The following is a 19810-nucleotide window of genomic DNA, read 5'->3' on the forward strand; positions in this document are numbered from 1 at the left end:
TGGTCCAGGGGTCCTGCTCAGGCTTATCCCAGCACCAGCAGTGCCCAGGCTGTGTGGAGGGGATGCCCACACTTGTCTCTGCTCAGGGGTGCACCTCAGTCCTACCTTGTCTCCAGCCTTGTCCCCTGCGACATTCATCCTGCTGAAGAAGGATCCATCCTTCTTCACCTCCTGCAAAGGTGGCCCTGCTCCAGCTGCTCCTGACCAAAACCCAGGAGATGCTGGGCACCAGTGGGAGGCACTTCCGCAAATTTCTGTCCTCCAACAAGAAGTTCGTTTGTATTGATTACCTTTTGTAGATCTTCAGAGGCAGTTGATGGCTCCCTTGTTGTCACCGTAAACAGCGTGACAGTCCCTACTGCATATTGTGCAAGATGTTTTTGTCTTGTTGCACTGGAGTAGATGAAAAGCTTCAAGATGTACTATGGGGGAAAAACCTGAAGTATCAGAGAAGATCAAGTGAGCTGACAGTACATGAGTATGACAAGAACAACAGAATTTGTAAATGTGGACGTTCAATGTGAATAATGCAATGAGTGACGTGCAGTTGCTGCACGGGGCTTTTTGATTAGAAATTGGAAATTTCTCCTTTAAAGGAGCATTGCTCAACTAAATGTTAATTGCAGTTGTTTTCTTTTAAAGTATGCGTATATAATCTCAGATACAATGTAAGCAGTGAATGTTGTCTTTATAGACTGAAGCTGTGACTTGACGTAGGCTTTCAACTCTGCTTTGTAACTGCCTTCAGAAAGCTACATAAAATCCCTATCTAGTTCCTGCTCTGTCCAACTGAGTGATGGTGCCTAGAGCCTAATTCTTCAGTGCCTTGAAATCATGACTAAGTGCTGTGAAAATGCACATTAGTGTAAATCATTCAAAGCGCTATAATTTTAAAACACTTTATCATTCACCATTTGTGCTGTTTATTTTTTTGCATCTAATGATTTTGCTTACACAATTTATTCTGTTCCTTCTTTAGCTCGTGACCTGGCACAACAGCGCAGTGTTTGGGCTTCAAGGAAAACATGAGAGTTTAATAGGAGTTAAAACAAATTGATGTCCTTTAAATATAAAATAGTGTCTAAATTGGTTTGAATGTGCCTTTGAAAGGTGATACATGTGTATATTGTTTAATTTGAGCTAGAATTGTAGTACTGAATTTCAAAATTGGTATGTGCACGTAAAAAAAAGCAGCAGTGGTTTGTGTTCATGCACCCTTTATAAATAAAGAAATGAACGAGACCAGATTGATGTAGATTATTTAGCCTTGGTCTCTGTTATCTCTTGCTTAAAGGGATATTTCAGCTGCTTCTGGCTCCAGTGGAGGATGCCATGTCACAGGAATAGCCTTTCCACTGCTGAGGCAGGACAGAGCTGGGGAATGGTCTGAGATTGTCCAGTTCTGGCAGTTGATTTGTCCTTGGGAGCTGATAACTGACAGCTAGAATGGCTTGGGGCTGTGTTATACCTATAATTGTATGCTGTGTATGTATATTATGTGCTGGGGCACTTTGTCGCCTGTGGGAATGTGCAAAGTGGGTAGAGAAAGGAATAGGAGAGTATCTTGTTCCTTAAATAAGGGAGTCAATTTAGTGGTGAACTGTGGTTTTGCAACGAATGTGTAAATTATTCATGTGTGAACACACTTAGACTTTTTTTGTCTCAATTTTTAATAAAGTATGGTGAGGTGGGAAGTCGCAGTACTTTCAATGTAAAAGAGATTGAGCTTGTGAGACGGCCTTAATGCCAGTGTCTGGAACAGGCAGTGTCACCTCGTAGGCTAGGAAAGGTCACCACATGGCTCTGCAGCAGCATTTAATTTAAGATGTAACTTGTCAAAAGCGCTGGTGGAAGAAAAATTTAAAATACAGCACGTGACTTAAAATTTAAAGTGTCCTACCTGCTGCATGGCTCCCCTCTTTTTTTTTTTTTTGTTTTGACTAATGCTTTTTGCCCCACACCTGGCATGACCTGGAGGAGATCAGGCAGCACTTCTGTGGTTCTAGAATACAGTTTGGGTTAAGGAGGTATTTTACACGGTTGTTTGCCTGCGTCCTGCTGCTTCTTCCTGGCTGTATCATGGGAAGAGGTGAGGGAAGCTGCTGACTCAGAGCAAGGAGCTGTGCCTCCCTGCTTTCTGGCTGCTGCCCCAGGCTTGGGGAGAGCTGGAGGTGGCTCTGAGTGTCCACAGGTGCCAGCAGCTTGCCTGGCAGTCTGTGCCCACCGATGCTGTGGGGTTCCACTCTGCCTCACAGCAAAGCTTTTGTCCTCATTGGCTTTTTGTTTGAGGATACCTCAAAAGCTCCTAGAAAAGCCTAACCTGCTTGTGCTTTATAGCTAGGAAAAGAGGTGTGCGGAGTATTGATCAGTCTCTTATTGGGTGGGGACTTATGATAAAAGATTGGAACTAGGGGTGAAACGTGTGTATGGGATGACCCAAACCACTTGGTGGTCCTCGCTCTTGGGGCATTGTGCTTTAGACAGATCAGTTCAAAGCATGTCACCATCTGACATGGTGCGCTAAAATCCCGCACTGTGTGAAGTCTGGAGTGTCGTTCGCTCTCTGCCATCCTTGTCTGTCTGCCTTGGAGCTCGTTGCGTGTCCCCACCATGCTCCCCTGCAGCTGGGAGTGACACTGACTTTTGCTCCTGTCCTTTGCAGTCCGAGCGACGAGAGGCAAACATGGCCCAAGCACCTGCTGATCCAAGTGCTGTGGAAACTGCCGACCCAGAGGAGAGTTCTCCAAATATGATAGTCTACAGAAAGGTAAGGACTTGGAGCTGTTTGTAAAAGAAAAAAATAAAATTAAAAAAAATGTCATTTCGTTGACTTGTAAAAGGATCCCTCACCCCTTCTGAAGTCAAAAGGTACGTTTCAGGCTTCTTGGATGCATAGCTGAAATAGTTCTTAGGAAAGTAGCTATTTAAAACCATAGCATTTGAGAGCTTGGAAGTCTTATTCCGTTCAGTGGAAGCATTTAAGCTCATTAGTATAAAATGTTTCATGACAAACTAATAACTTGTAAATTTACAACTTCTTGTGAATGGCTGTGATGTGGCTTTACCTAATTGTTCAAGTTACTAAGGCTGGCTAAAATAATTGTACACACCTTCAAAATTTTATCACACTAAGAATAACGCAGCTGGCATACAACAATATTTTAGTACATTTTTTTCTGTTTCTGTATTGTGGTTTTTGTTTGCATAATTTACAGTTTGATTCTTTGCAGGTAATTATTATTGCTTCTCGTTGCATTTCTTACATTAAAAAAGAGAAATCTCTGAAGTGCTAGTGAAAAATCAATTAGACATAGGTAAAATAACAGCAATGCATGATGTCAGAGAACTAACTTGCACCATGATAAAGTGTTTTATTCTTAAGTACTTTGGAGGTAGTATAAAAGATGAAAGAAAGCAATCTATTGACCCATTTTCTAAGGTATTGTTTTACGCTGGGGTTGATGTGTCTGTTATCTATGAAATGGAATCTTTTTGTAATTTAATGAAATTATGTAGATATATTTTATTTAGTCTGCAAAATGTTTCTTGTGTAGCATGCGAAAGTGCTGTATAGTTCTGACAAAAATAAAATTTCTTGCATGGTTCAAATAAGTTACCATTCTGTTAACTCAGGAGCTACAGTTCTAGCTCACATCAAGTTTCCTTGCGTAGTACAATCTTGGGTAAAATTTATATTTTTACTCATTTTTACACCCTACAAAATAGCTATTAAAACCTAAAATGTGTTGGGTGTACGTGGTACTGCTTTCTGCTTGCGTGACTGCAATCTTGATGACTTTCACAGGCTGAGAAAATAATTTAGGTTTCATATAGAGCATAAGTTGTTTAAAGTGTTACTTTTTGATAACCATAATTTTGGTTTAGTTGTTGCATATTTGGTTTGGAATCTGGAATTGTTAACATGGGAAAATTTTCTGGGTAATGTGTAGGCTTGTTTGTTTTGAATGTGTTATGAACACACTTCGGCTGCTAATTTGGAAGTAGCAGTAGTCGGTTAGTCAGATTATCTTTTTGGAACCTGTTTGCTGAGAGGTCCAACACCCCAGCAGGCTGAAGCAGATATGGGTTATGAAAGAAGTTTCTGATTGCATGATCTACAATTAGGGCATTAAATCTGTGACTCTGCAGAGAATCCACTTACCTATTCTCAAAAACAGTGTTTTATTTGAATGTTCCTCATTTTCTGTTCATCTTATGACATTTCTCAATTTCTTTACCTTTTAGTGTTTCATTATTGTTGCTGTAGAATAAGGTTTGCGGGTTCTGCAGTACTAAGGGGGAATGTACTCATACCATTTGATTCATCTTTCCCTGCTGGTGTTCCTCAAATGTCAGTATTATTAGCCCTTCATAATAGTCACCTGTCAAATACACAGTTATCTTTCAGAATAGCATGCCCCATGCATTGTTCAGTAATACTATATTCTGTTTTGTCAATATTAAGCTAATGTATGTCTGTCAGGTTTGCTGGTTTTTTGATTATTTTTTTTTGAGCATTTTTGTTGCTTTTATGAATAGGGTTAAGGTTACCCATTCTTCAAAGACCATTTCCATTGGTGATCGATCTTCTAAATCTAGTTTACTGTTTGATATTAGTTATATGTATTACACATCAATTATATGTTCCTTAGTGTTGAGAAATCATATGCAAAATCTGAGGCAGGACTTTTATTCTCCTGATTATCTCTCCTCTCTCCAAATGAGTGTTTAGCTCTTCATCTCTCATTTCCTTTCAAATGGCTTGATTGCCAGTAATGAATGAGAAAAACACTGCACTGGACTCCCTGCAATACAGAACCCAGTCTGCCAGCATACTGTACAGTTCAGGGCTGGTGTTGTGTCACAGTAAAAGAGGTTTGCTTCTCACAGCAGGAATCCTGAGATGCAATTGTTGGTCGCCCTAAGGAAGAAGAAATAAGTGTGGGTTTCAACCATGGGACCACAGTAATTCCTGCTGTTAAGTGGCAGCTGTTTTGTTGCTTGTCATAACTGGCACATTTGTCGGTTTTGAGGGAGGAAAGCCCAGGAAGTACAACCCCAAATTGTTCATGGTTTCTTTACTGAGACTTACTGAAGTCTATTTGAAGTTCATAAGCCAGGAGCGGGTGGTTGTGGTAGCCTGGTTTTCTTTATAATCACTAGCAACAGATCCACACATCTGAAGGAGAAATCAGATCTTAGGTGGTGCCGAGTGTCCCTTTGGAGCAATCTCTCTCTGGTTTGTTTATGGAGAAAAGCCTAGAACAGGCTGTTCTCTTTACTTAGGTAGGTAAAACTAAGTGGGATGGATTTTGGCCATGCAGAACAAAATAAACTAATTTATTTTGACTCCAATTAGTTTGCAAAATTCTCTATGGAGTCCTGCAAGCAAATGGATTCTAACTGCTTTGATTGCTACAGCAGATGGTCTCCATGAGATAAGTCTTATTTTCTTCTACCTTCAGGGTTAACCTTTTGGGGGCTGATATTTATCCAACTGTAAGGCATGTTATTTTTTTAATCCAAAATGCTCAATGTTGCCCTACTCTTCCAGAAGACATCTGTGTGTGAATTAAGTATTGCAGATGCACTCGTTAGGGTAAGTAGTGTTTAGGGTGTGATTTGCCTCACCTTCTGCTTGTTAAAATTAATTGTATCCTAAACTACCTGAGCTGTATTGACTAGGTTTCCATTGACTATCATGGGTGCCTCTACACCTCACTGTCAGGTACTTATGTCATGTGGTAGACATCTATAATTAAGCAAGCTGCATCCCGCTCCTAGGATTTGTGCTTCCTCTCATCTCTGTGTGTCTCAGTACTTAGCCCTGGGCTGGCTGTAGGGCTGTGGGTAGTGCTGCAGTAAGGATGTGCTGTCATTTATCTTGTGGGGCATAGTGATACCCAATGAAAAATTTAAGATCTCTGCAGAAATTGCATTACTGTTTAAGTCCTGCTCTGAGTAAAATGTAGGAACCGTGTTTTCTTTAATCAGTCTGGCCACATCTGCAGAAGAGGCTGATGCATTTTTTTTGTTGGGATTACTACTGGAAGAGTTTTACACAGTGCTTAAAAAGACTGTGTGAAACGCGCTACCCTCCTTTTCATGGGAGCAGGTAATGTCAATACACAAGGGCTTCTGTGGAAGTGAGTGACATCCCAGTCCTCACTTCAGTCTGTGAGCGTTGTGTGGGTGCTGCAGCACAGAAGGAAAAAAAATGCAATGAAAAGCCTGTGAGAGGAGAAAAATACACTCCAAGCAAACAGTAACAGACAATATCAATTGATTTTAAACACCTGTCACATTCTCTAGAAATCCAGCCGCTTTGATTGTCTTTCTGGCTTCCAAGTGCCGGTTACTATGTCCTAGGGGCCTTTTGGCTCATCATTCCAATAATCCAGGTCTGAAAGTTCACCTTCTGCAGACTGTATTGAAAGACAAACTATTCACAAACACCTTCTGCCACCAGACCTATTAGGCGACCTATTACCAAAATAATTTGGCAAATCAGATCTTTTTACAGAAAGGATAATGGAAAATTGTCTTCTCACTGAAAGAAAAGAAAAACTGAAATATTCAGGGCTTGACCAAAGAAGAACTGAAAACGCTAATAAGGAAGAATTGTTTAGGAGTACTTGGTGAATATAACAAGAAGGATGAAAACACAGAAATTAAATCCTAGAATGGATAGCAAGGTGAATTGTTCCTGAGAGAGATCTCTTAGGATGGGGAAGAGTTCACAAACAATACTGTTAGAATGTTTAGAACCACTGTGAGCATGTAAGCTCTGAGGGATATCAAAAGGTATCATCAAAGAATTGACATGGATTTTCTGATGGTACATTTCCATCTCTGCTTGATTTTGCCAGATGCATCGTCTGTATTTGCTTGCTAGCATTGGCACTTAGTGAGTTAAATTCTGAATTTTTATGGTTACTCATCATAAATCTTTTGAACAAGCAGGAAAATCTAATTTCCGAAGGCAATTACTGTTCTAAGTAAATGTAATACAAACTTGCAGCTGCCACAAGATGCTTTTGGAAAAATCTGAGTTGTTTGCTACCTTCAGTACTTGGCAGCCTTACCCTCTTTTGAAATTCTGGTTTAAGATCTGAATTGTAATCATTAAAAAAAAAAAAAGAAAAAAAAGAAAAATGCAACCTTACATTAGCAGCTTTTCTCCAGGCAGATTCCAGGGCTCCAGTTGTGGCCAATAGCTGGAGTGCTGCTGTCAGACCTGGCCCAATGTGGCGCTAGGGTGGAAAATGGGAGAATGAGCAGTGGTGAAGCAGATATAAGCGTACAAAAAGTGGATGGACCATGAAGCAGAAAGATGGTGAAGAGTCTGTCATTAAAATTAGCTGTTCAGATAAAAAAAAAAAAAAAAAAGTTGGTATTTGGATCTAGCCAGAACACTGAGGCTACTATTTGTTTGCTCTTTGTGCCAAATAACACTGCAGAACTATAATCTTCATATTTTACCCAGATATTTTTCTGTATTGTCGTTAGAGATTACTTTATAGCATTTTAAGCCATCTTGTTTGACGCTTCCTGATTTTTATTCTGTTACCTGACTAAAAGGAGTAACCCAGGATTAAACTAGGACTGAATTAGAGACTACATACCAGGAATTGAAGCACACACAATTTTTTTGATAAGTAACTGCCAAACTAGGATTGTTAACGTTGAAAAATAAATTTAAATCCAGTCATGTTACCATGATATATTAACATACAGGTTAGGCAGCAGCACAGCTTTAACTCTGCACTTCTGTATTGCGCACTGAAAAAGAGGTTTCAGTTAATTTATCACTGTAAATACTCATGTGCCGTGTCTGTAAACAAAAGTTGACCATTTTTTGAAACCTTGCTAATTTCTTTATCCAGCTGATCTACTGTGTCAACAACTTTGACTGCATAAGGTGTTGCATAGAGAGGGGGAAAGGCCTGTGTGCAAGATGGGCTTCTTGTTAAAGTGCGGCTGCAGTAAAGGCAGAGCTGGATGTTTTTTATCTAGGAGATTCCCTCTTGGCATTTCCTGTAATGGCAGGTGTAACACTGAATAATTCTCCTTTCCATACCTCATAGAGCAAAATCTCGGGGAGAGGAATCACAGTGGTGGCATTAAATTTAGTCCCGCAGAGAGAGGGAGGCTGTGCAGTGGGGACAAAGATGGACATGGCTGTGTGCAACAGATCTGCTGGGTGGGAGCAGCAGAGAGGAGACACCCAAGTGCACTTGGTAAGTCATAGGAAGGTCATGGTCCAGCTGTGTGCAACGGCAGTGAAAAACAAATACTGTCAGAATGTCTTGGAGAAATATTTCCAGGGGAGTGATAGGTGTCAGTAGTATTATGCAGAAGGCCAGTGATACGGCCTCATCTAGGTCATGGCGTAGTCTTCTCTGTTGTCATCTCCTCTCTTCAGAAAACATGACCTGGTTACACAGGATGGACTAGAAACAAGTGGCTTATTTAGCTGAGCAGAACAAAATGAGGTAGGAGAGAGGCAGTTACTCTGCAAGAGTGCTCTAAGGGATAAATGTCAGGCAGGGAGATGTTAGTACGCTGAGGATAGTCCTGGCGTGCACACAAGTTTTTTGATAGATTTCTGATGAATAAATGCAATGTGGGAACTAGGAGGTGATTCCTAATTCTCCGAGAAGTGGAGTTCTGGAGCAGCCACTGCATGGACGAGTATGGCCAAGGAAGGCAGTGGGTTCAGGACAGGTGTAGGCACGTTTGCAAAGAGGCCTCTGTAACACCGTTTCTTACAAAAGTAGAGAAGGAGATGCAATGAGCCTTTCTAGTGTTATGCTTGTATCCTCTTCAGATTCCCTTGAATAGGGACTGTCTAAAATACCTGCAAACACCCTTTATTCGTGCAATAGCAAACAATTTGTACTGCTGAAGTTTGACACATGTCCTTGAACAAAGCTACTGCCACTGACCTTGACTGCAGCTGTCTGGGGAACCTTGTGGTAAAGGTGGGGACTGCAGGCTTGATTTCTGCATGAATGATTAATGATGTAAGGCATTAGTGTAAAATTGCAAGAAGTTATTGCCCAGAGGACTCCAAAAGCTGACTTGCACCATTGTTTAAACACAAATAAGGCTGTCATACAAGCAGCAGGAACATGTTTTTAGTCAGCTGGAGGTGATCCACCTACTGGAAGGGCTTTTGTATACTTTGTGGTTTGTTGTTTCTTTCCATCCTACCTCTTGCAGTAATGGTTAAGGTTTAGCTGAGGTTAAAATATCAGATCACTAGGTGGAGTGCAAAGTTACTAATAGGGAACTGCATGTAATGTGGTAGGTAGGTAGACCCTCAAATAACTGTTTTCTTGTTTCTCTTTTTAGATATATAAATCCATAAATATACACACACACACAGACATACGTGCTTTTGAAGTAATGATGATGAACAAAAAATCTGTATGTCGTTCCTAGCTATATTGTTTAGCCTAGTATAAGAGGTACATTCTTAGAACAGATATAAAAGATACTAAAAAAATAACATATTTTCTCACTATCCTATACGCCTTAAATCTTTCCATTCACATCATGCAGAGTAATTGGTTTGCATTTTACACATATGAATCTGTCTTTCCAATCTTGGAAGAGGTGGCCTTAGCTCTTGGGTATTGTATCCCTCTTTGTGGTTACAGATTTTGGTGATAAGCCTATACTTTTTTTTTTTAGTTTTCTCCATGTTCAGAAACAGTTGTCTTACTTAAATTTACTTAGTTTTCTTTTTTCTCTGTCTGGCTCATCTTTTCTCAGTTCCAGTTTGTAACTGAAACAAACTGTCTCTTCACCCATAAAAGTCTAATTACAGTGATCTATTGCTTTAACTGTTCTCAGAGGCAGGAAAAAGACGAGCCAGGACCAATAGCTATGACAACTTCAAAGTATATTTTTAGCAAAGCAACCAGTGCAAATTTAGAATACAGAGATAAAAAGGGAAGGTTCAGCTAGAGGGTAAGATTATGCTATTCTAGCTTAGTGCTTAGTGCCTTGCATTTTTGAAAACACTTCTCTTTTATTCCCCCAGCATCTTTTTCATGTCATTCTCTGTGTATTTGTTGTTGTCAGCATTTTAAGTTATGGTCTTGGATTATTTTCACTATGTTTGTTGATTTACTTTTGCATGTTGTTTTGGGCAAGATGTGGAATATGAGTGTTTTCTTTCTGCCTAAAGCATTATTTTAGCCATGGGATTGTTTCATTTATTAAAAACAAACCAACACGAAGTAGTGAAGCAGTAGAGAGCTGCCAGCCCAACTCGTTCCAGGAGGCAGCTTCTGGCTATTTCAGATGCCGTCTTGAACCCTAATATTAGGATGAAAGAGAAAAGAGTTTGGATAGAATTGGATGAAACGCACATGAAACCATGAGGTTTTTTTGTTTTGTAATAGAACTTCGGCTAAAGCCTTATTCTATCCTGATTAATAAAATATTACTTCAGAGGATTATGAACTTTCATAAGGTTCTGTGATAAAGTTTGAGTGGGAGGATTCATTTCAATAAATAGAAGTACATGTGCAGGGCCATGAAAATATGCAAATTAAATTCCATTTAAAAACTCATGTTTTGCAGCCTGAGACTTTTGAGTCGTTTTTTCATGAGAAGCTGTCGTACCATGTTCAAGGGGAAGCAGTTACTTTTCTTCTTCTTTTATTATTTATTTATTGCTGCTGCTGTTGTCCTGTATCTTCTTTTTCCTTGTCTCTCCAAAATTAAATGAACTGAAAAGAATGAAAAGTAACTGGTTAACCAGATTCTGAAGCACACAGGTCTGCTTAACAAAGAATTTGTATTCTCATTCTTGAATATATTTGATATTTTAGTTCAAAGGCTGCATGTCTTTTCAGGGGGAGGGGAGAGGATGAACAAAGGTGTTAATTTAAATAAGATGTGTCCCTACTTTGCTTTTCTTTGATGTTAATGGAGCCTGTTAATATTACCTTGCATTGATGTGTTTGGAAATTATACTTTGGACCAATAATTCAGTGCCTCTGAAGGTAACAATACGTATTTGTGGCATACACAAGAAGAAATGACAAAATATTATATGTATTTTTCTCATGCTTTAGTTGAGACTAGAATGAGTGGAATACGTAGGAAGAAGAATTTAACCAAGGAACATGTTAAAGAATTTTTCAGATTTGTTTCTTGGTTGAGAGAAAACAGATCAACTCTAGTTTTTTTCATATTTTGATTTTGTAAAAATGGGGTTCTGTGGTTATGTTTTTAAACTCTAGATGAAAATGGTTTTCTGTACCAGAGTCTTCTCAGAGTATAGTGCTGCAGGTGTCACTTCTGTCCTCCTCCTCTACCAGCTATTTTGAGTTGCATTTTTTCCCCATTTAACGAGAATAGCTTTGGCCATTGCATATTAAAAATTTTCCCCTCTGGCTTTGTTACCATTTCACGTTAGTTTTTTTCCTTACGTCTTGACAGTTTTAGAAAGGAGACCTGGAGCTGGCTGTGGAGGCTGTTTAACAACCTCCGTACTAGTGAGCACAAGTCTCCTCTGCCTGTTGGCATGGCCATGGCTGCAGGAGCTGTTTTGGTGGTGCCCTGGATAAATGGAATTTCCTTCACTGATGCTATAATTAGATGCCTTTCTCCATCAGTAAATCCACACAATTTTGTTAAACATGTGCTTGTAGCTACATGCAAATTAGCTCATTCAATAACTTGCACAAAATGTCACATGAACCTTGGCAGCACTGGGTTCTTGTCACTTGCACTGTTCCCCCCTGGGCTCTTAATAGTAAAATTAACTGGAGCTGTGTTAATTATTTTTTTTCCTATGTGTGGAACAACAGAGCTACAGTAATGGCACCACTGTTGTCTGTACGCTGGAGATAGTCCAATGATTGCCTTGTATCTGGAAAGTAATCTGTGGAAAAAAAACAGTGACTAAACCCACATTTTTTTAGTAATGTGAAAGTGTCTGTTCTTTGGCAACATGAAGCCCAAGTGCTTTTTTCCTTGGTCCTCTTACTAGGAAAGGTGACCTACTTTGGTTGTAATTATTATTTTTTTTTAAGTGTTCTTGACTGGAAAGCACTTTAAACATATTGAGTAACAAGTTTTCCTTTCTGCATGCAAGAAAGAAACCTCTATTTTCTTTTTCAACAATAAAAACGGTGTTTAAGTTGTTCATAGTGTATTTAGCATCAATGGTGCTCTCTCCCTCCCACTTAAATGATGTCTGAGAGCTTCAGGGGGTTTAGGAAAGACCTTGACCCACACTTGCGTGAAATTGTGACAGGCTAAAGTTTTGTGGCAGTGGCCCGTCCTCTGGTTCTGTCTTTGCTAAACTCTTCATTTTGTGCGTGTCTGACATTCACAGGTAGTAGTGTTGAAGGAAAAATAGAGGATTGAAGTTGAATGCACCAGAAGTAGGCAGAAAGCATAAGTGAACTGGACAGGTGATGCATTTTGGAGAGTTAAGGCTCAAGATTGCTTTTAAAATAACAGCATTAGCTGACTTAGAATAGCAAGAGATATTTAGAAGTACTTAAAGCATTTCTTCAGCAGTCTTAAAAGTGTCTGAGTCCACTTGTGGGCTGCATGTAAGCTCTAATTGTAGTCTGTTGCTGTCGTTGTTGTCTTTAATTGCATAAACTTGATTTATTTGAGAAATGTTTGGCCTTAGAATGAGGCCCCAAGTCACCTCTGAGGTGCAGGTGGAGGCACACTGCAGCTATGTGCTCCTACTTCATTTTGCAGTTTATTCCCCTCAGGTGTTTCATTTGACAGTTCTACTGTTCTCATGGTGCAGCTGTTCCTAGTTGGTGGAAATTAACTGAAGGTTGGGTGCCCTTTGGGCCACTGTTGTCTCAATACCACCGAGTTCATCTGCCAGGCTGAGGGAGAGCAATGAAAGGGGGACGTGGTCTTGTGCTGGGGCATGTACCCCATGGTGGGCACTGCACTACTCCCCTGGTTTTGATGCATTCAGCTGAAGAGCGAAGAAAAAGAGTCGATGACCAGAGAAACCATTTAAATATGTCAAGTTGCAGAGAGCTTCCCCAGGGCATTCAAGGACAAGCAGCTGAGATGCTTCTTTCTAAATGAATTACAAAAACATGCAGGAATGGATAAACCGGCTCCATTACTTTAATCATTTTCTCCCTAGTGTCTTAATTTTTTGCATGCTTCTTATGGCAGTTGACCAGCTTTCTCTGTGGCAGCTGTGCCACTCCAAGAGTATTTTGAACAGAGCAAGCAATATCCTTGGGCTGGGGAACTGGTTAATGGAAAGAGATTGTAATGCAAGAGAATGCGGCTGTTTTAGCTTTTAGCCTTACACCTTGCGGCCAGACTTGAATCCAAAGCGTAAGAAAACAACAACAATTTACCACCTCTTTGTGGGTCTCTTGGAAATCATTTAATTCCAGTTGATTTTGTAGCAGACAGCCCACCCTTGTAACAGAAAGTACCCTGGAGACACTGAAGCGGCATGAATTGAGATGTCTGGAAAATACCAGTCCATCTGTCTTGGCTCTGATGGTTTTGGGGTCTGTATCCACAGAATCTGACAGTTTGATCTTGTGGGAAATTAGTAGATTAGAAGGGAAGGCAGCAGCTTTGACCCAAAGGAACCTCTCTAGCTCCATAGGCACCCCCTCACCTCACCACGTTTAACTCCTGAAGGGGCTTCTCAGATGTTCTTTTGTTTGTATCCGTGGTGCTCAGCCGTTTGGGGATAAAAATCACACCCGGATCTTGATTTATCTTTCAATTTCACTTCAGCAGAATTTGAGAAGAGCTCTTGGAAAGGTCAAAACCCAGCCCTAGGTTGAAGCTGCAGAGTGTTTGTGAGGTGCACAAGGAAGCCCTTGTTGTCTGTTGTTGGTGCCATCCATGAAGTCAGAGCTTCACTAGGTACTGGCTGCCTCTGTTAAAAATCAAAACAAACAAAACAACCAACCAACCAAAAAAACCCAGCACCAAAACCCAAGCCATGCTCCATCCTCCCCTTCCTCCAAACCAAACCCCAGAGAAAAACCCTACCAGCAGCTGAACAGAATGAAGCTGGTGGTGGGTATGGTGGTAAATGCCTAATCAAGTGATTGGGGATTGCTGGAAAAGGACTTTTCCACAGCCTACATTGAGTAGTTTGTAACTGCTAAGAGCAACAAGGTGAGAGTCAATGTGGCTGCTTTTACCTGGAGCACCGAATGTTTCATCTGTTTTATTCTCATCTGTCTTTGGAACCCACCGACCTCACCATCTTTGTACGTATGTATTTACTAAGTTTGGGGGTTGTGTGGCGTGTTTTGCTGCCTTAGATCTTAAGCATTCATTCCTAATGCTGGAGTCTGATCTAAGAAATCCCTTTTTACCTCTGTGGAATGCTTAGCATACAAAACTTGAATTATTGCTGACAAAATGTTTACCTAATGGAAATAAGTATTATCTTCCCTGATTCCGAAGGATGAGACCTTTGAAAGAAACAACTCTAATATTTAATAGGAAATGTTGTTCATTGTTAGTTCAGTAAGTTTGCAAGCAGCTGAACAAATACTTGAATCATTATAAAGTGGCTCTAAAATTCACAGAGGAACCAAGTGCTGTGAATTACATTTTTGGGGGGGGTACCAGGATGGGAATTTTTTTATTGCAAGAAACTGTTTATGAAAACTTGTGTACAAGATATCACTAAGGATTTTTATTGGGCCTCCTGGTGGTGTGTTTATCAAATCCAGAAACGAAGACCTAGACTAGCTCACTATTGCAATGCACCCACCTAACGTTGCCTTGATTTAAATTCTTTTGCTGCCTCACTGAGGACAGCTATTTGAACCCAATCCTGTGGCATCAGGTGTTTTGTCAAAGCTGAACTCCAGACTTCCGTTGGCTTTTTTTCTTCCTCCCATGACTTTTTCTTTTTCCTCCATAAATACCTTGTTTGTCTTGTGGAATTAAACAGTATGTCAAAACCATTACATTTTTTAGGAAAGCAATCTTCTAAGGAGTCTTTTTTTTCATCCTTATGATGGGACCGTTGCATCAGCGGTGGGCTGCAGCAGTAGCGTAGGAGCCTAATTTCTTTCTTTCTTCCAGTGAGATCAAGGGAGTGGGGAACCTCATTGTTTTTTGAATTCGTATTTTGGTCTGACTTTTTGATCTTGGAAGCTTTTCTAGAAACATCACAAGAAACGGATTCTCTTCTCTGTGGCTTCTTGGCTACAAGTAGGAATGTGTAGCATATCATTTAGGTGCATGTCTGAAGCTGTCCTCCAGATCTTGGCAGACACAGGTCAACTAATCAGGCAGCTAATTGAGGCTATCACTAATTGTTTACTCTGAAGCTGTCCTCCAGATCTTGGCCAGGTCAACTAATCAGGGAGCTAATTGAGGCTATCACTAATTGTTTACTCAGGACAGCAGAGAAGAGCTTGAAACAGGGCAAGTGGTCCCACATGTTGGAAGAGCAATATGTCAAGGAGAGATGAGTTAAAATTGTGCAGGAAGAGCCTAAGGCAACATCAGTGCTCAGGAAGGAGAGAAGGGATAGAGGAACATTCTTTTCCCCATCAGATCATGTGTTGAATCTGGCTTAACTGTAACTTTTCTGTAACTTACTTAATCTGTAACTTTTAAGGTAATGCTTCCATAAAAATTGGACATTCCTCTTTGGTGTGGCTAATGCTTTTGGCCTTTGTCTAACTTACCCCAGATTCCAGAATGACAAAAGCATTTCTGTGCTGAAGCAGGTAAAGCTTTCAGGATCTTTCATCCCCCCTCCTTCTTGTCCTAATTAAAGCCAGAGTGCTCTTTTTCTCCTAGGTTCATACAGAAAGAAAACAAAATTTTCCACAGAGTTGTGTAATGGAAATATAGCTCTCATTTATTGCCGTGGAAATCAGGTTAAGTAAAATCAGGGGCTCTTGGCCTGTTTTGTGCAGGTTCCTTAATCATGACTCTTCCATTTCTGCTGTTACTTTGGGTCAGAGCATGAGTAGCCAGGCAGTGGGTATGGAATTCAAAATTTATTTTTTACACATTGCTGAAATAAAAGCTTCTCCTCGCTGAAAAATTAATTACTGAGTGTTCCAGCACCTTATAAGATATTTATATGTTCTCCTGAGTCCTGTCTCTTCCTGTTTCAAAGTGCCGTCTTGAGAGCAGTTCAGGCAAGAGAACTGCTCAGCTGCACTTCATAGTCTTCCTCTCTGCCAAGGAGTCTCAAGACAGCACTCGAAAACAAAGAGACATACTCTAGGGAAAATATGAATATTAGATCACTGTGTTTTAATCATTTGGGATACAGTGGCCTCAATTTATGCATCAGGCGTTTGGGGGGTTTTGTAGCCATTGCTGAAGTGTATCTCAAAATCTTTAAATCTAGAGTTCTTAAAGGCATTGGCAATCCCAGATGGGTAGTGCAGTTGTGGTACTGGTGTCCAAGGTCTGTCTCCAATGTATAAAGAATTTAATGACAAAATCAGTTGTCTCATACTTTAATGGCTTTTTGTAGTGTTTTCATTGTGGGTTTTTTCCCCTTGTCTTTGAAACGGAGAGAAAAAAATAATTTGCTGGTTTTGCTTCATTTGGGAATGCACAGGGTTGATGGTGTCCTGATTAAATAGCATCCTAGAGTTGCTTGCTCTTAAAGGGGAAATAGTTGCCAGCAACAAATCCCTTACATAAAGAGGGGGCCCCGCAATGAAGTGGGTCAGAATATTTGTTCTGGCTGCGTTGGAGCGGCAGCCGGGAATCGATGTACTTCACCAGTGCTGCTGTAGAGCTCGGCTGTGTTTGTGAAGTTGTTTCTTCAGTGTTGTAATCCAAGTGTTACCACCAACCTGCCTTGCATTTGCTACTCTTGACTTTGTGGCTTAGTAGTTCTCTTCAAGCCAGCTACCTCAGCGCTTCCGCTGAATGAGAAGCTGTCGTGAGTTTCCAGCATCTGAATATTGCATCATATAGTTATTTCTTTTCTTTGTGAGGCTAATGCAGACTTCAACAGGAGGGAAAAAAAATAAATATGTTTGCATCTGATGAAGTTGATATGTTTGTCAGATTCTGTGTACTGAGCTCCATGCAACAGGATGTATACATCAAATAAGGACCAAAAATCTACCGGCAGCGGGGCTAGTAGTTAAGTGATAATTTACAAAATATGTTTTTTGCAAGCAGTGTATGTGCAGAGCTAAAATGAAACCTTATCATACCTTATCATGATAATTTACGGAAACATGAGGGTTAGATCTTGTTCTGTGGAGAAGCAAGGAGACAGAATAATGGCACAGGTTAATAGGTCCCTCAAAGCCAATTTTAAATATGAGGAAAATGCCGCAGGTCATCCTTTTTAATTTATTATGACTGGCTGGGCAGGCAGAGTAAGGTAAGGCGGCTGCTGTGGGGCAGCATTTGAGCATCTGGGGACAGACCCCACTCCCCCTTCTCGTGGATCTTAATGCTGTGAAGCCTGATGAAGTAGCGATGCTCTCTGCAAACGAGCACGGGGGCACCAGGGGGAAGGAAGCATGGGCAGATGGACTGCAGGGAGACAGCTTGCTCTGCTTCTCTGGTTACTCCATTGCTGCAGCAAGTGCTCCCCCAGGGCAGGCAGTGAAGGAAGCATGCATGAAGTACAGCCAGAGCCCGTGCTGGTCTTCCCTCAGAAGTTACTGCTTTCTGTAAGAGTGGAGAGAAACAGGTTGATGGCCTTTCCTGCTCCAAGATGATGCAGGCAACATCACCTTAGGACATGCCATTTTGTCTCTGCCGCCCCCAACTCATCTGTGCAGGAGGATCTTTGTAAGTAATGTGGCATGAGAGTAGGTATAGGAGGATCCAGGAGGCTGCTTAGTCTGCATGTTTGTTGCCAACCTCAGTGTGCGTCTGTGCCTGCCTTGGTTCCTGGGTGGTATGTGGGGATGCTGGGGACCTATTTTAAAGCTAACAGGTCTCTTAGCTTAGACAGAACTTTGCCCTGTGCCTGTATCCCAGTGGAAATGTTTGGAGTCCTCAGGAAGAAACAACTGACATTACCTATTTGTATGCAAAGCAGCTGAAGCATCAGTAATGCTAACAGCATCAGTGGTCCTAGTAATCTGTCAACAGAGCCTCTGAGAGCAAAGTTTCAAAGAAATAAATGCAAATGGCTCTAGGTAGCGACCATATAGAAGGTCAGTTGAGGTGTTGACATCATAGTGGTGCTGGGGCCAGAGGGTGGCTTTTTACTATTGGGAATGGGGAGGGAGGATTGAGGTTTTGAGCTCTACAGGGTAAACTGTCCCACTGCCTCCTGTGTCATCTGTGCTTTTTGTCTCTGTTCTGTGCCCTGCCTTTTAAGTTACCGTGGCTTTATTCATGGTTTTGGGTTGTCTGTTTGTGCAAAAGCAGCATGTTTGGATGCTTTGTTCTTGCTGATTGAACTAACGTCTTTGACATCAAACTTACATTATGAACCTACAGAGAAAATTAAGTGTGTGGCATGCAGCTTATTCTTAGTTTCCTCTACTTTTTTTAATTTTAATGATTTTGGGAGTAGTGAACTAATTAAAGTGGCCAGTAGCTTTCAGTATGTAGTTTAGTCTCAGACAAAATTAATATCTTGCTTCAGCCTACTGTAATTCCAGAGGAAAGTAATTTAGTGGTAATAATGTTAAAAAATCAAAGCTAAATTTGTTGAATTGGATGTGCCTCTGTAGAATGGGGCTTCTTTCTAACTAATGGGTTCAAATTAAAATGAAATAAATGCCCATAATATTTCTAGAGATTTTAATGTACATAATAATTTCATAGACTACTGAAATGCAGCCACTCTTGGTTGAATATGGATAGAGTTCAAAGCTGAAATTTGCTTAATAACAATCCGAGAGTTGAAAAAGTGTTCTGTATGCGAAGATGCTGTAGAAAGATTTGGCTGGATCAAAATGTAATGACTCAAATTGGAATTTGGCCTAGATGCTGGGACTGATACCTTTCCTATCATTAACAAAAATAAGTATTCAGCTGACATTAAAGTCTGAGAGCTGCCTTAATACCATACTGAGCAAGGGATTTGATCTAACCCAGTGTATTACCAGGACAGCCTCTGAAGCACATCATTTCTACTTTGGAGTTCTCTCTAATTGGACTTTTCCTTGAGAAAATGCTAATTCAGATTTTACTGTCTTTAGGATTGTTAATGGCTTAATTCAAAAAAAAATTCAAAAATTCAAAAAAAGTCACTGGATATGCTCCCCTTGACTTTAGCAAGCTTTTGGTCAGAACTTGTGTGAGTACAAATGAAAAGGCTTGCTGGATTTCACCCTAAATAATCTTATTGTAAATGAAGTGTGTCTGTGTGTATATGTATGTATATTTTGATTGCTTGGCTATATTAATCCTTATGTGTCAGCTGTGAAGTAAGAGGTTCAGCTAAGTGAAAAGTTAAAGTCTGTTTTTACTGAGAGGCCAGTTCAGGTATGATAGGAATCAGCGTATTTTTGTGTCGTTTTTGAAGTTAGGGCAATATGATAAACCACCACTGTGACAGGTAGCTAGGAAGGTAAAACTTGGTAGAAGAGAGCTTCAAGTCCAAGTAGCATGAGCTACCGAGAGGATCAGGAGCCCAGACCACGTGCCTTGTGAGGGCAGGCTGCTGGACCTTAAATCCTCTATAAGTAATTTCTGAATATTAATGTGCTAGGAAATTAATCAGGAAGAGGAAATTTAGGAAGAATAACCATTGGACTGTTAGATGTAAGCAGTACAGAAAATGTCCTCTATTAGTAAAGACCACATACATGTGTACAATATTCATGTTTCTCCGTGTATAACATAAGGTGTGTGCATA

General features: G+C 40.5%; 1 protein-coding gene across 5 annotated transcripts in view; it reads left to right on the forward strand.

The window, feature by feature from the left end:
• Nucleotides 1-19810, forward strand: part of RGS6 (regulator of G-protein signaling 6) — a 275931-nt gene that overhangs the window by 12837 nt on the left and 243284 nt on the right. For all 5 annotated transcript variants that reach the window (XM_014941850.1, XM_014941848.1, XM_014941851.1 and 2 more), the window contains exon 2: nt 2663-2767. In XM_014941850.1, coding sequence (XP_014797336.1) covers nt 2684-2767 — 84 coding nt within the window. In that variant the 5' untranslated portion in view covers nt 2663-2683. The remainder of the gene's footprint in view (nt 1-2662; nt 2768-19810) is intronic.

This window comes from Calidris pugnax, unplaced genomic scaffold (assembly GCF_001431845.1).
Source record: "Calidris pugnax isolate Ruff unplaced genomic scaffold, ASM143184v1 scaffold56, whole genome shotgun sequence".
Classification (NCBI taxonomy): Eukaryota; Metazoa; Chordata; class Aves; order Charadriiformes; family Scolopacidae; genus Calidris; species Calidris pugnax.